Genomic DNA, 12729 nt, shown 5'->3' on the forward strand with positions numbered 1-12729 from the left:
TGCTGAACTAGTTGTTGAGCTATCTGCAGCTAGGTCCGAAGCTACTGCGCTCATGTCCTCATATCGCAAAGATATCGCTGCTGCAAATGCCCGAGCCAGGAACGTGTCTGAAGAGGCCAGGCTTAAACTGTCTCGAGCCTTGGAATACGCCTGATTAAGATCTCGGAGACATGCTCTCGAGGATGTTCATGCATGAGGCATCGATTTGCCTGCCGATATTGAGAGGACGAAGGCCCTAGAGGAAGAATCGGCAACTTTGCTTTCTTCCAATGATGGTTCATCCAGTGAATCGACCAGCGGCTCGAAGGATGATGAAGGTGATGGTGAAGTCCCCGACGGGGAGGGTGCCATCGATATTTTGGGGGTTGAAGACCAGGCCGTTGAAGGCACAACTTCGGAGGGAGCTCCGTCTGGTCTGGTGACCCCGTCGGTTTTCTTTTGTAAATGGCTCTAGGGAGGGTTCCAGGCTTGAGCCTTGTAAATATGTCTTCGTGAGACATTTACTATATGTATATATGGATTTTTGCTATTTTTCATTTCTTGTTTTCCCTTTGCCTTTTCAGAATAAATTTTGATGCTTGTCGATAACCAGTTTGGTGTGTCGGGCTTATGATATAATCCCCTTAGGTTTTCCTGCTCGATGAGGGATCGATGATAGTTGATCGTTCAGTGTTCGATCCTCGAGTCAAATTCTGACTCGGGCTTATCAACCCTTAGGTTTTCAACATATCGGCCCTTAGGCTTTTTTAAGCTGGCCCTTAAGCTCTTACGCATTAGCCCTTATGCACTTTTTTAGGCTGGCCCTTAGGCTCTTACGCATTGGCCCTTAGGCGCTTTTTTAAGCTGGCCATTAGGCTCTTACGTATTGGCCCTTAGGCATTTTGTTTTAGGCTGTCTCTTAGGCTCTTATGCATTGGCCCTTAGACGCTTTTAGATAGGGTCGATGCGACCTCTAATATGGCTATAGTTTTCACCATTTCGGCTGAAGGCTTTGATGTTTTGACTATGCTTGGGCATGTTTTCATCTGACTCTTCGACGACTCAAATAAGAACCTCGATTATGGGTCGATATGTGACGATAATTGAGTACCTTTGGAGGTTCTCTTGAAGGCTGATTTTTCAAAGCCTTTTGATGAAGGCTGATTATCTTAAAACCTTGTTATTGTTTGGAGATGATATGATCGAAGCTCTTTTGCTTATGCCTGGGGTAGCCTGATTAACCGGTATTTGTGAAGTATTTTCGAAGTACTTGGAGGCCTTTAGTTTTATGGTGGCGGTCAGACATCTCCGAGACGTGTTAATTTGGCCGGAGCCTTTTGATATGACTATAGTCTTTATGTTCGGCCACAACCTTTAGTCCCCGGGTGAGATGATCTCCGCATCTATATCGAGGGCATGCCTTTTTAGGGTTCTTACAAGTTCGATATATAGCCTTGGTCTTAATGTCGGGGTTATGCCTTTTGAAGGTCTTATAAGTTTTGCCATGCCTTATTGAGGTCTTACAGATTTAGTGTTGCCTCACTGAGGGCTTACGAGCTCGAGGTTGCCTTATTGAGGTCTTACGAATTCAAGTGTTTGATGCCTTCGACGAGCTGACTGTCGATGACAGTCTCCGAGTGTTCGATGATTTTTGGCCCTTGAGCCATTATTACATGAAAGTAGTGAACTTCTTCGAGTTTTTTGATAAGCAAAAGAGGCTTCCTCAATTATTTGATATATGTGTACATGCGTTTTTGCTTTTGGAGGCTCGATTATTCTATATGGACATGGTTTATTTGACCGTTTGTCCCAATACAACATTCCCCTATCGAGATCCTCCTAGGCATAGTTTGATTTCTTCGAAGGGGAGACCTTCCAGGGCGATGCCCCCCAGTATTTTGGGTTGATTGAAGAGAAGCCTCGAATACTTGATGAATTCTCCTTGTGTAGCATATGGACGTTGCCATGTTAAAAACCTCACCGGTAAAACCCATTTGGGATAAAACCCGGTCTAAGGGAAAAAGAGTGCAACACATGATTTTAAAAACCCGAGCTCTTTGAGTTGGAGGGTATTTCGATTCCTCTTACTTGAATACCTGCAGTAGGTTAGTATAAAATGTAAGTGAAAAGGGAGAAGGTTGTACCTTAGCATTGATAGCGTTAGAACCTTGATTCGTTTTATTTGCTTGTTGCGAGGACGCGGCACGGTCCTTTATTGACTCTTTTCTTTTGGCTTCTTCGATGTGGGGTGTATTGATGTCGGTGCTACATCGTGCACCGTGAACATCTCTCTTGCTGCGTGCTGCTCCCCGTGCACCGCTTTTACTCCGGCCTTGGTTGGAAACTTTATCATTTGGTGAAGGGTTGATGGCATTGTCATCATACTGTGTATCCATGGCCTTCCAAGTAAGGCATTGTATCTCATGTCACCTTCGATGACATGAAACTTGGCATCTTGGATTGTACCGGCCACATTGACCGGAAGGATGATCTCTCCTTTTGTTGTCTCGCTTGCCATATTGAATCCGTTGAGGACTCGAGAGGCGGGTATGACCTGGTCGAGTAGTTCGAGCTGCTCTATCACTCTCAACCTGATTATGTTGGCCGAGCTACTTGGATCCATGAGCATACGTTTAATTTGAAATTTATTCAAAAGAAAAGAAATTACCAGTGTGTCATTATGAGATTGAGACAAGGTCTCGATATCCTCCTCGGTGAATGTGAGAGCATTCTCTGGTACGTAGCTCCGAGTTCACTTTTCCCTGGTGATGGATATTTTTGTTTGCTTGATAACGGATCCCTGTGGGTGGTCGACCCCTCCAACGATCATGTGGATGACGTGCTGCGGTTCTTCTAGTTCATTCTTTCCGTTCGCCTATCTTTCCCGAAAATGGTTCTTGGCTCGATTGCTGAAGAATTCTCGAAGGTGCCCTTCGTTGATTAGTCGAGCTACCTCCTCTCGGAGCTGCCTGCAATCCTCAGTCCTATGACCGTGGATGCCATGATACTCGTACATCAGGTTGGGGTTCCTTTGGGAATGATCTGACTGTGCAGGTTTTGGCCATCTGGTATCTCTGATTCTACCCATGGCTGATACGATTCCTGAGACACCAACGTTGAAGTTATATTCTAATAATCGGGGTGCCTCCATTGGCCCTAAATGTCTATTGAATTCAGTCTTGCTTATGCAGGATTTTTGGCCTCGATCTACTCCTTGATCATTTCGAGGTACATTCCACCTCAAAATGTCTCTTTGATCTTTGAAGTATGGCTATTACATGTCTTTGCCTGATTTCGACTCCCTTTCTGCGGACCTTGGTTCCTTTGCTAGGAGCCTGCTTGGATATACTAAGCCCGAGGGGGCTCTTAGTTGGTCGTCCTCGGCCCTGATCTTTGATTGGTATCTGTTGTGCACATCCGCCTATGTCACAACGGGATACTCAACCAAGTTCTGCTTTAGTTGTTTCGAGGTTATCGAGCTTTGCTCATTCAAGCCCTGAGTGAAAGCCTGTACTGCCCAGTCGTCGGAGACTGGTGGCAATTCCATTTGCTCTATCTGGAAATGAGATACAAATTCCCTCAACATCTCGTTCACCCTTTGTTTAATCTTGAAGACGTCGGACTTCCTTGTAGCAACATTGATGGCACCGGTATGCGCCTTTACAAAGGAATCTACGAACATGGCAAACGAATCCATTGAGTTTGGGAGTAGGTTGTGATACCACATCATGACCCCCTTCGATAGTGCTTCTCCAATGTTTTTCAGTAAGACAGATTCGATCTCATCATCTTTTAAGTCGTTCCTCTTTACAGCACAAGTGTAAGTGATAATGTGTTCGTTGGGGTCTGTGGTCCCATTATAATTCAGGATATCGGGCATTTTAAATTTCTTCAGGTTGGGCTTCGGAGCCGCGCTCGATGGGAATGGTCTCTGCACAAACCTTTTTGAATCTACACCTTTTAAGATCGGGGATGCTCCTGGGATTTGGTCGACTCACGAGTTATAAGTTTCCACCTTTTTGTCGTTATCCTCTATCTTCTTTTCTCCTGATTCAATCCTTTTAGTAAGGTCCTCGAGCATTTTCATAATAGTAGGGTCCGTTGTCGACCTATTGTTACTCGATCTCTCTGGCGCCTGTTCGACTCGAGGAGCCGTTTCTGGTGCTGCTGTGCTTGGAGTTTTTTGTTGACTTTGCTGCTGAGCAATAGCCGCTTGTTGTGCTTGCAGCATTTCAAAAATGACTTGGAGGCTGATTCCTCCTTCTTCTATCCCCCGTGCTTCTTGGCCTCCATCCTAGGCTTCCTTGTGTTCGTTCCTTACGGGGTCTGCGCCTGCTTTCGTGTTTAGGACGTTGTGGGAGCTGATATCAACTAGCTCCACGTTTGGTACTCCCTCAGGGTTTAAAGGTGGTACACCCAGCCCTACGCCGTTGTTTTCTCCAAGTTCTTCACTGTTGTGAAGAGGTGCATTTTGTGTACTAGACATGATTAAGCCTGAAATCAAAGAATCTTTGACAAGAAAAAGTGTGAAGAGTAACGTGTGTTATAAGAAAACAAGCACCAAAATTATCACTGTTATTTTTAGCCCCCTGGTGGGCGCCAAACTGTTTACCTTGAAAATGGTAATTATAATTATATTTGATATTGTGGTTCTAAAAATACGTGATTTATTTTAATACTAGTTGTTAGGCAATAGATGCTAAGTGTAAGTAAAGAAAATAAGAAATGCAAACCAATAGGGTCACAAGGCTGAGCCTCGAGTTGGCTGGAGCTAGGCCTCAAGGTCTAGACGGGCTAGCAGCAATTAACTATTGATGAAGAATCAGTGATAATGAGGGGCTTAAGGATGGCCTTTTTCAGCTAATAATGAGCAATAAATGAAGACCAATAAGTGAACAATGAATGAATAAGCAATAAACGTGGAGAACAATTGTGTTAGCAAAGAGTAGAAAATGTTGTATTGTATTCAATATGATGTGTAATAATCTGAGTGGGGTTACAAGATGATAAGGATCCCTTTTTTATAGGAGGGGTGAATCCCAACACAATACATGGCTAATAAATGACGAAGAAGTGCTACTAGTACAACTGTATAACGGCTCAGTATGAATTTGTACTATTCTTGCAGACTTTGTCAGTCCTCAACGTGTGCCCTCGGGGGTTTTCCGCCTTTTCATAACGGATATCGATTTTTGTACTACCTCGAGGTACACCATGGTGAGTCTTCGAGGTACTCTACCGAGGCGGGTGCTTCGAGGACAGTTTATGGACCGTACTTTGATCCCAACGAGGTCGGGCTTGAATTGCCATGGAAGCCTCAAATCGGTCTTCCCCAATTTTGACCATATACAAGTGTAAAATATATATATGCATTAAATAAAAATCGTCAAAGTCCAGGAGTTTCGATTTATTAGGGTGTGAAATTATATATACGGCGTGAAATTAACATCTTAAAATGCATGTTTAGTATATCGTCGTACAAAAGGGAATGGAGATAAATATCTTACAGCAAACTACATTTTCCACAGAGTAATTTGTAAAATGTTGCATAAAATCCCGAGGAATAAATTAAAGTTTTTCCCTCCATGCAATTTGCCACTTGTGGAAGGATACCGTTACCGTATCATTTCTTGATCATAGGGGGGGATTAATAAAAAAAAAAAAAAAGCAATTCAGTACTTGCCGGACAGAAAGGAGCTGAACCCGCGGTTCATTAACTCTAGGTATTGTATTTGGTTTTGGTGTGGTGGCGCGGCGGCAGGGGGGAGGGGGGGGGGTGGAGAAGAAGAGGGAGTTGAGACTTAGAGAGTAGTGTGAGACCAACATCTCTTGCTTTAGAGAAACTCTTGCTGGTACGAATCTTTTACTCAATTAATATGCTTCCCGTTTTAAAAGATTGATGTTATTTCCTTATTTGCTAGCAAATAGTTTTTGATACTTTTTAATATTTCTTTAATAAGAAGCATTTATAGTAATACAAATATTACGGTAGATTAAAACCACAAGTTTTATAAGTTTTACAGTTATACAAATGCTATGATTTATTTAGGATCACATATCTCAAAAGTCTTCCCTTCTTTATTAAAGCTTGTGACAAGTTAAAAAGGACAGTCTTTTTGAAACGGAGGAGTAAGATTTAACTCAAAAAACAAAAAGATATCCAATTAATGCAATTTTTTTCTAGTTTTCTTCTCTTCGATTTGCCTTTTTTTTTTATAACTTCCCGAACATCTCTTGCCTTTGCTGTTTATTACTTTTTGGGTGTGTTTCTTTTTTCTTTTCTCTAATCCCACCTATCCATTTTTATATATATATCTATATCTATCTATATTTATACTATATTAAAAACACGAAGACCCTTAGCGAAATGTTGTTCGCCTTTTTTACCCTTTAAACATAGAGTTCATACTAGATAAAATAGTCATTTTAAATATTTTCCTAATATTTAGGAACTAGAAATTCGTTGAGATTTAGTTATTAATATTTCCTTCTTTAAATTAGATACCCAAAATTTAGGACTTTAAAATTGATTAAAATTTTACCTTAGAATAAAAATTAAAAAAGTCAATTAATATTTCCCTTAAATAAACGTTACTACAAAATTTGTAGACTTGAAGTAGTTGATATTTAGGATTTAGGATTGCTTCATGTAGATGTTTCTGTCTTAGAAAAAATCATCGTTTAATTGTTGTTGTAATATTTAGGGCATTAAATTTACTAAAATTTTGACTCTTAAATTTTTTTTAATTTGAACTATATAGAAAATTATAATATTTAGGAGTAAGTTAATTTTCAAAAGAATCATAATTTTAGGAATTGTTATCTCATCCCGAAATACCAATAATCTATGTGACATTAGAAGTACTCCACATCAAGATACCAAGAGATAAAAACTTAAAGCAAATTGTACAGAAACCATACTCATGAGCTAACAACAATTTTCAGGTTGCTAAAATTTTATAGATTTAAGGTTGATAATGTAAAAAGTATTCGTTTTTAAGAAAATGTTAAGAAAACACTTTCCAAAAGTGTTATCATAGAGTTTCGCATCTTCTCGTAGTGTCGATAAATCTATCTAGCATATATATATATTGTATATAATCCCAGACAAATATTAAATTAGGAATGTGATTAACTGACAACATTCATCATTTTTTTCAGGAATTTGGATTTTTAAAATTTTACAACACCTTTGATAATAATATCTATGCAATTTTCTTAAAATTTATATTCATTGATATAAAATACACATGCAACACGTATTATTATGTTGTATTTGGATATTTGTTTGTTATATGCATTTTCTTTGCTCGATTTTTTTTGTTGTCGTTATGTTTTATTATTTGGTGGTGTAAACATACGTTTAATTGTATGTAGCATATTATGTTTATAAAGAATTCGCTACAATTACAAAAGGAAAGATGTCTAAAGCGTATGAGAAAAATTTAATTGAACATGAGATGACAAATTCAATGATATTTTGCTGTCAATATGCTGGAGCATGTGTACGCGTTTGTATCATAATAAAATATCGCCGAGATAATTAACTGATTTTTTTACCTTTAAAAGTATATTTACTGTTAACTCAAATCACCATATGATATGTACGTCATTAAACATTCTTATCCTAAATTTAGGCTATTATGTATTTTGCAGTTTACTGCCATTAGTTGCAAAGTTGCCTATGAACGATTTGCTTAAACGTTACCACTTTCTTCAATTAATTTTTATTTTCTTTAAATATAGGCAGTAATTTGAAAAACTGGTGAAGGAGAAAAAGTATTTTATCGAGTATGCTTGCAATATAAACTTTATTTGTTATTGGATAAAAAAAATAGGTAGGATAACAATGAGTCCGGAACCTAAATATTATTTTTTTGGATTTAAATTACCTTAATAGGTGTTTAAAAAAAATACATTTCTATATATAGCGTGCAAATACAAGACGATATACCTTAACGGTAACGTCTGCCGTTAAGTTATAGCGTCTTGTATTCATACACTATACATATAGCGCCCAAAAAAAATGCTATATCCTGAATATGGACCCACCAATAAGTGAACTGACAAACACAATAATTTAAATGTGTGTAGCGTATATTTAAAGAACGCTATACGGCAAAAAAATTTCATATCCCGGCCTAGCCATTTCCTATATAAAGTGGTTAGGATTTTAGGAAAATTCGTTCACATAAAATTCTAACTCCCGTTCAATTTTTTGTTGTTATTAAATTCTGAAGCATTTTTTTCGTAATGTCTGAGGAGCGTAGAATAAGAGTTTCATTATATTGAGGGGGGGTGAGGTTGTGATGGAGAATAACTCTGTGAGGTATAGTTTATCTCTATAGGGTCATGTTAAATTATCACTTACAATAGAGTAAGATAAATTGATATCGTTATGCAAAAAAATGGGTGTGAGGAAACGTTCAGTGATACTCAAAGTAACCGGAAGATATCTGTATTCCGTCACTCCGCAAGGGGCTGCTTTTTACTTGGAGTTAAAGATCTACGATGATGAAACTTTGAAGGATTTTCTGAGGACTCCGGATGAATACCAGGAATACCTTGTAATAAATATGTTGGATATGTACGTCAAGGTCGAAGACGTTCCAAACAATGAGGTTGTCGGACAGGTTCCGGATAACCCCCAGTCATCGGGTGGCTATTTTGGAGGAGTTTTTGCCGGACAGGTTCCGGATGAAAGAGTTTTCCTTGATTTAAATTTATCCTCGCCTGCTTTACATAATTCACAAGACGAGTGGTAAGCTTCAATTTTCCTTTGTGTTACGATGTACATTTTTGTTGTATTGAATTTGTATTAACGCTCATATATTTAACAGGGGGTACAGGCCGGATATGAATTTTACAAATTATGAACCCAAGCATAGTTTTGTTGTGTTGGATCATGGTGGTCCATCCAAGAGCCATCACCTAAATAAAAATGTCCATCATGGAATTTCATCACATTACGATTTGTAAGTGAAGTGATACGGCTATATAGAAAGTATTTATTAAATTCAGCATCTTATTATTTTGTTGATTGTGCAGTGAAAACGAGCAAGTTGAAGCAAATGTACTCACGCAATTGCCCGAAGACGATGTATTAAATCGGGATCTGGCAGATGCACAGAGTGAGGAAGAGAACAGTGATTACGACAACAATGCTGATGAATCTGGAGACGAGACACCCTTTCCTCGTGAGGATGGTGATGAGGAGGATGAGAAAGAAGGACCTGATTTGACGAGAGAGTATGCTCCACCTTCCTAGACGAAGAGTGTACGAGTCCCAAGTGTCGTTTCATTCAAGGGAGATTCCTTACCTTGATAACTTTCCAAGCATGCCGGATGTGGAATCTCTCACAAGGGATTTTGATGAAATTCGGACAGCAATGTGGGATGAGTCTAGACCAACGGTGTTGGCAAAGGGCATGATTTTTTCTGATAAAGCGCGCCTAAGCAGGGCTTGTAAAATGCACAATGTAAAAGAGTGTCGTGAGATGACGGTATGGGAGTCAAGTCCGGTTGTATACAAAGTTGTTTGTCGCAGGTGGTTTTGGCCATGTCATTGGATGTTGCGTGCGAGCAAGAAGAAGACAAGTCTATGGAAAGTGGGTAAATACATTCCCACCCACACATGCGAAATGGACACATTCAACGGGAATCACTTCAACTTGGATATTGACTTGATTTCTCTTGTTCTTATTCCACACATCGAAGCGTCCATAAGGTATAAAATCAAAGAGTGCATTACAGCAGTCCACCAGGAACATGGTCATACCATTACTAAAAGAAAGGCATATCTTGGTCACAAACGAGCATTTGAAATAGTCTATGGTAACTGGGATAAGTCATTTGCAGATCTGCCTAGGTACATGGCTGCACTGCAGCAGTTTAACCCCGGGACGATTGTTGAATGGAAACTTGAGCGAATTCCAGGTAAACCAAAATATATATTCAATTACGTGGTATTGGCGTTTAAACTAGCAATTGATGGTTTTTCGCATTGTCAGCCCGTAATATCCATAGACGACACTCATGTCTATGGAAAGTACGATATCAAGCTGTTGATAGCCGTGGCAATAGATGCTAATGGACAGATATTTCCTCTATCTTTTTCTATTTGTGCCAATGAAAGCCAAGAGATGTGGACGCTATTTTTGAACGACTTGAAAGAGCACGTTGTTAAACAGCATTTCAGTATTTGTCTAATATCTGATCGGCATGGTGGTATCTTAAGTTCTATGAAGAATTTGTCTGCATGGCAAGAACCTTATGCCTACCATTGTTACCATGTTAGGAACCTTAAAGCCAATTTCTAGAAGGCATATCCCAACAAGGATCTACATGATTTGATGTTGATGGCAGCAACAGACCACCAACAGCATAAATTTTGGAGGCACATGGAATATATCAGGCAAGAAGACGAGGTAGCCTATCATTGGTTAATGCGACATGACCCTGAAAAGTGGCTATTGCATGCGGATGGTGGCAGACGATGGGGAACTCTGACTACAAATGTGTCAGAGTCTTTCAACGGGTTATTGAAGTCGGCAAAAGGATTACCTGTCACATCGATGGTGCGGATGTCGTTCAAGAAGATGGCGGAGAGGTTTGTTGAAAGGTCTGTAGCTGCAACATCATTGATGGAAAGGGGTGTTGAATTTATGCCAGTGTCGATGCAGAGATTTAAGAAATACAGATGGCGAGCGCATTGGCATTCATTTTTGCAGTATGATAACGAAAGAAATGTTTTTGAAGTTCGCACAGCTATCCATCAAAATTGGGGTAATAATGTACATACTATAAATGAATCTACAAAGTTATGCTCTTGTGGGAAATGGTCCATCTACCACATGCCTTATTCACATGCCATCGAGTGCTTTCAACAAGTTGGTTTGGGTGTAACCAACTATGTTGATCAACAATATAGTGTTGCGAAGTACCTAAACACATATAGTGGCCAGTTGCAGCCAGTGGGTGCTTAGCATTATTGTCCGCCTGAACCATTTAAAATGGTGTGCAACAAGTCCTATTTGTGTCGAATACAAGTGAAGAAGAGAACGCGTATACAGAACCAAATGGATGTTAGTGATACCGTTTATGCGTGCAGATGTGGTATATGCTCGCAAACAGGATACGACAGTCAAAAATGTCCTTTGGGTGGCAACAGTAATCAAGCTCCGGGTGGGTGTTCTTCTATTGTGCCTAACTATCAATGAGTTTGTGTTGTAATATTTAGTTGTTTTGTTTATGTTGCAAGATCTATAAAATAAAATTATGTTTTTTAATTATGAGTTGAATTTCTCCATTTCAGTTTTTTAATGATAATAAAAAAAATTATATATTCAGAAGAACAGGAAACAACATTGAACTTTCATAAATCTGATAAATTTATGACTGTGTGTTGTCTTGTCGATCTGAAAAAGCTGTCCGACTACATAAAGCTATTTCGTACCCGTTAGAACATTTAACACGCAAAGCATAGTGCGGGTAAATACTACATTATGTCTATATATAGCGCAGTTAAATACTACGTTATGTGTGTATGTTGTCTTGTCGATCTGTTATAAAGCTGCCCAACTGACATAAAGTTGTTTCGTACTCGTTAGAACATTTAACACGCAAAGCATAGCGCGGATAAATACTACGTTATGTATATATATAGCGTGGCTAAATACTACGTTATGTGTGTGTGTTGTCTTGTCGATCTGACATAAAGTTGTTTCGTATCCGTCAGAATATTTAACACGCAAGGCATAGCGTGGTTAAATATTATGTTATGTCTATATATAGCGCAGTTAAATACTACGTTATGTGTGTTGTCTTGCCTATAAATGACGAACTCATTCTACATATTTTCTTCGCACAAAAATAACTAATAGCAAATCTTCCTTGAAAAGCAAGTTCTTTTAACAGAAAAATGTCTCAGCCTATTTATGTCCCAAGGTGCAAGTGCGGGAAAAAATGCCAGATGCAAAGTTGTTGGGATAATGGTGCAACTGAACGCCGCTTCTGGGAATGTTTGAACAAGTTTTATAAGGTTCCCAGCGAACCTATTTGCGATTTTGAGGTATGGATTGATAAACCTTGTCATCAAGAATACTACAAAGGATTGTTGAACGATCTTAATGATTTGTGTTTAAAACAGTGGGAGCGAGAAAAACAACTTAAAAAAGAGGTTGTGGAGTTGAAAGTGAAACTTAAAGGGGTAGAAGAAAAAAAAAAGCTGTTAGAACAATTTAAGTGGTTGGAGCAGAGAATAATGGGCGGCAGTGACTAAATGTATGTGTTTAGTGTATCAATTTATCTTTATGTATGTTGCCGTGTATTTTTATTAGTTGTACTGAAGCATTTTTTTATGTTAAGGTACTATGTTTGTGTTCGTGTTGTAGTATTAAGCTAAAGTAGTTGTAATGAACTTTATTTTCAGTCATTGTAATGGAATTTTACTTCTTTACGACTTGTGTTTGTGTTGTAGTACGAAACTAGCTAATTAACGGAGAAATAAAAAAGTAATGCACATATTATATAAAAGTAGTTGTTAATGTATATACAAAAATATTATTTACATATAATACCAAAAAAAAAGAATAAAATCAATGTGTCCTGCATCCAGTGTGCTTCAACGCAGCCACTGGCCTGAGGCGCATCACATCCCGCCTGGGTACGCTATCGGGATCGTCATCATCAAGTCGCCTCCTTATAGCCGGATGCACCGCTGCATGATCATCAGTGGTGCTGACAAGATCA

General features: G+C 38.9%; 1 protein-coding gene across 1 annotated transcript; it reads left to right on the top strand.

Moving 5' to 3' along the window:
- The first annotated feature begins 9317 nt into the window (after positions 1-9317).
- LOC138870742 (uncharacterized) lies at positions 9318-10298 on the top strand. Its single transcript, XM_070148577.1, has one exon. The coding sequence runs from the start codon at positions 9318-9320 to the stop codon at positions 10296-10298; it is 981 nt and encodes a 326-aa protein (XP_070004678.1).
- The last annotated feature ends 2431 nt before the right edge of the window (positions 10299-12729 follow it).

Source organism: Nicotiana sylvestris, chromosome 6, assembly GCF_000393655.2.
Source record: "Nicotiana sylvestris chromosome 6, ASM39365v2, whole genome shotgun sequence".
In the NCBI taxonomy this organism is placed as follows: Eukaryota; Viridiplantae; Streptophyta; class Magnoliopsida; order Solanales; family Solanaceae; genus Nicotiana; species Nicotiana sylvestris.

What these genes read in the sequence shown, in the direction of transcription:
- LOC138870742 (XM_070148577.1), top strand. Translation starts at nt 9,318, where the DNA reads ATGCCGGATGTGGAATCTCTCACAAGGGATTTTGATGAAATTCGGACA.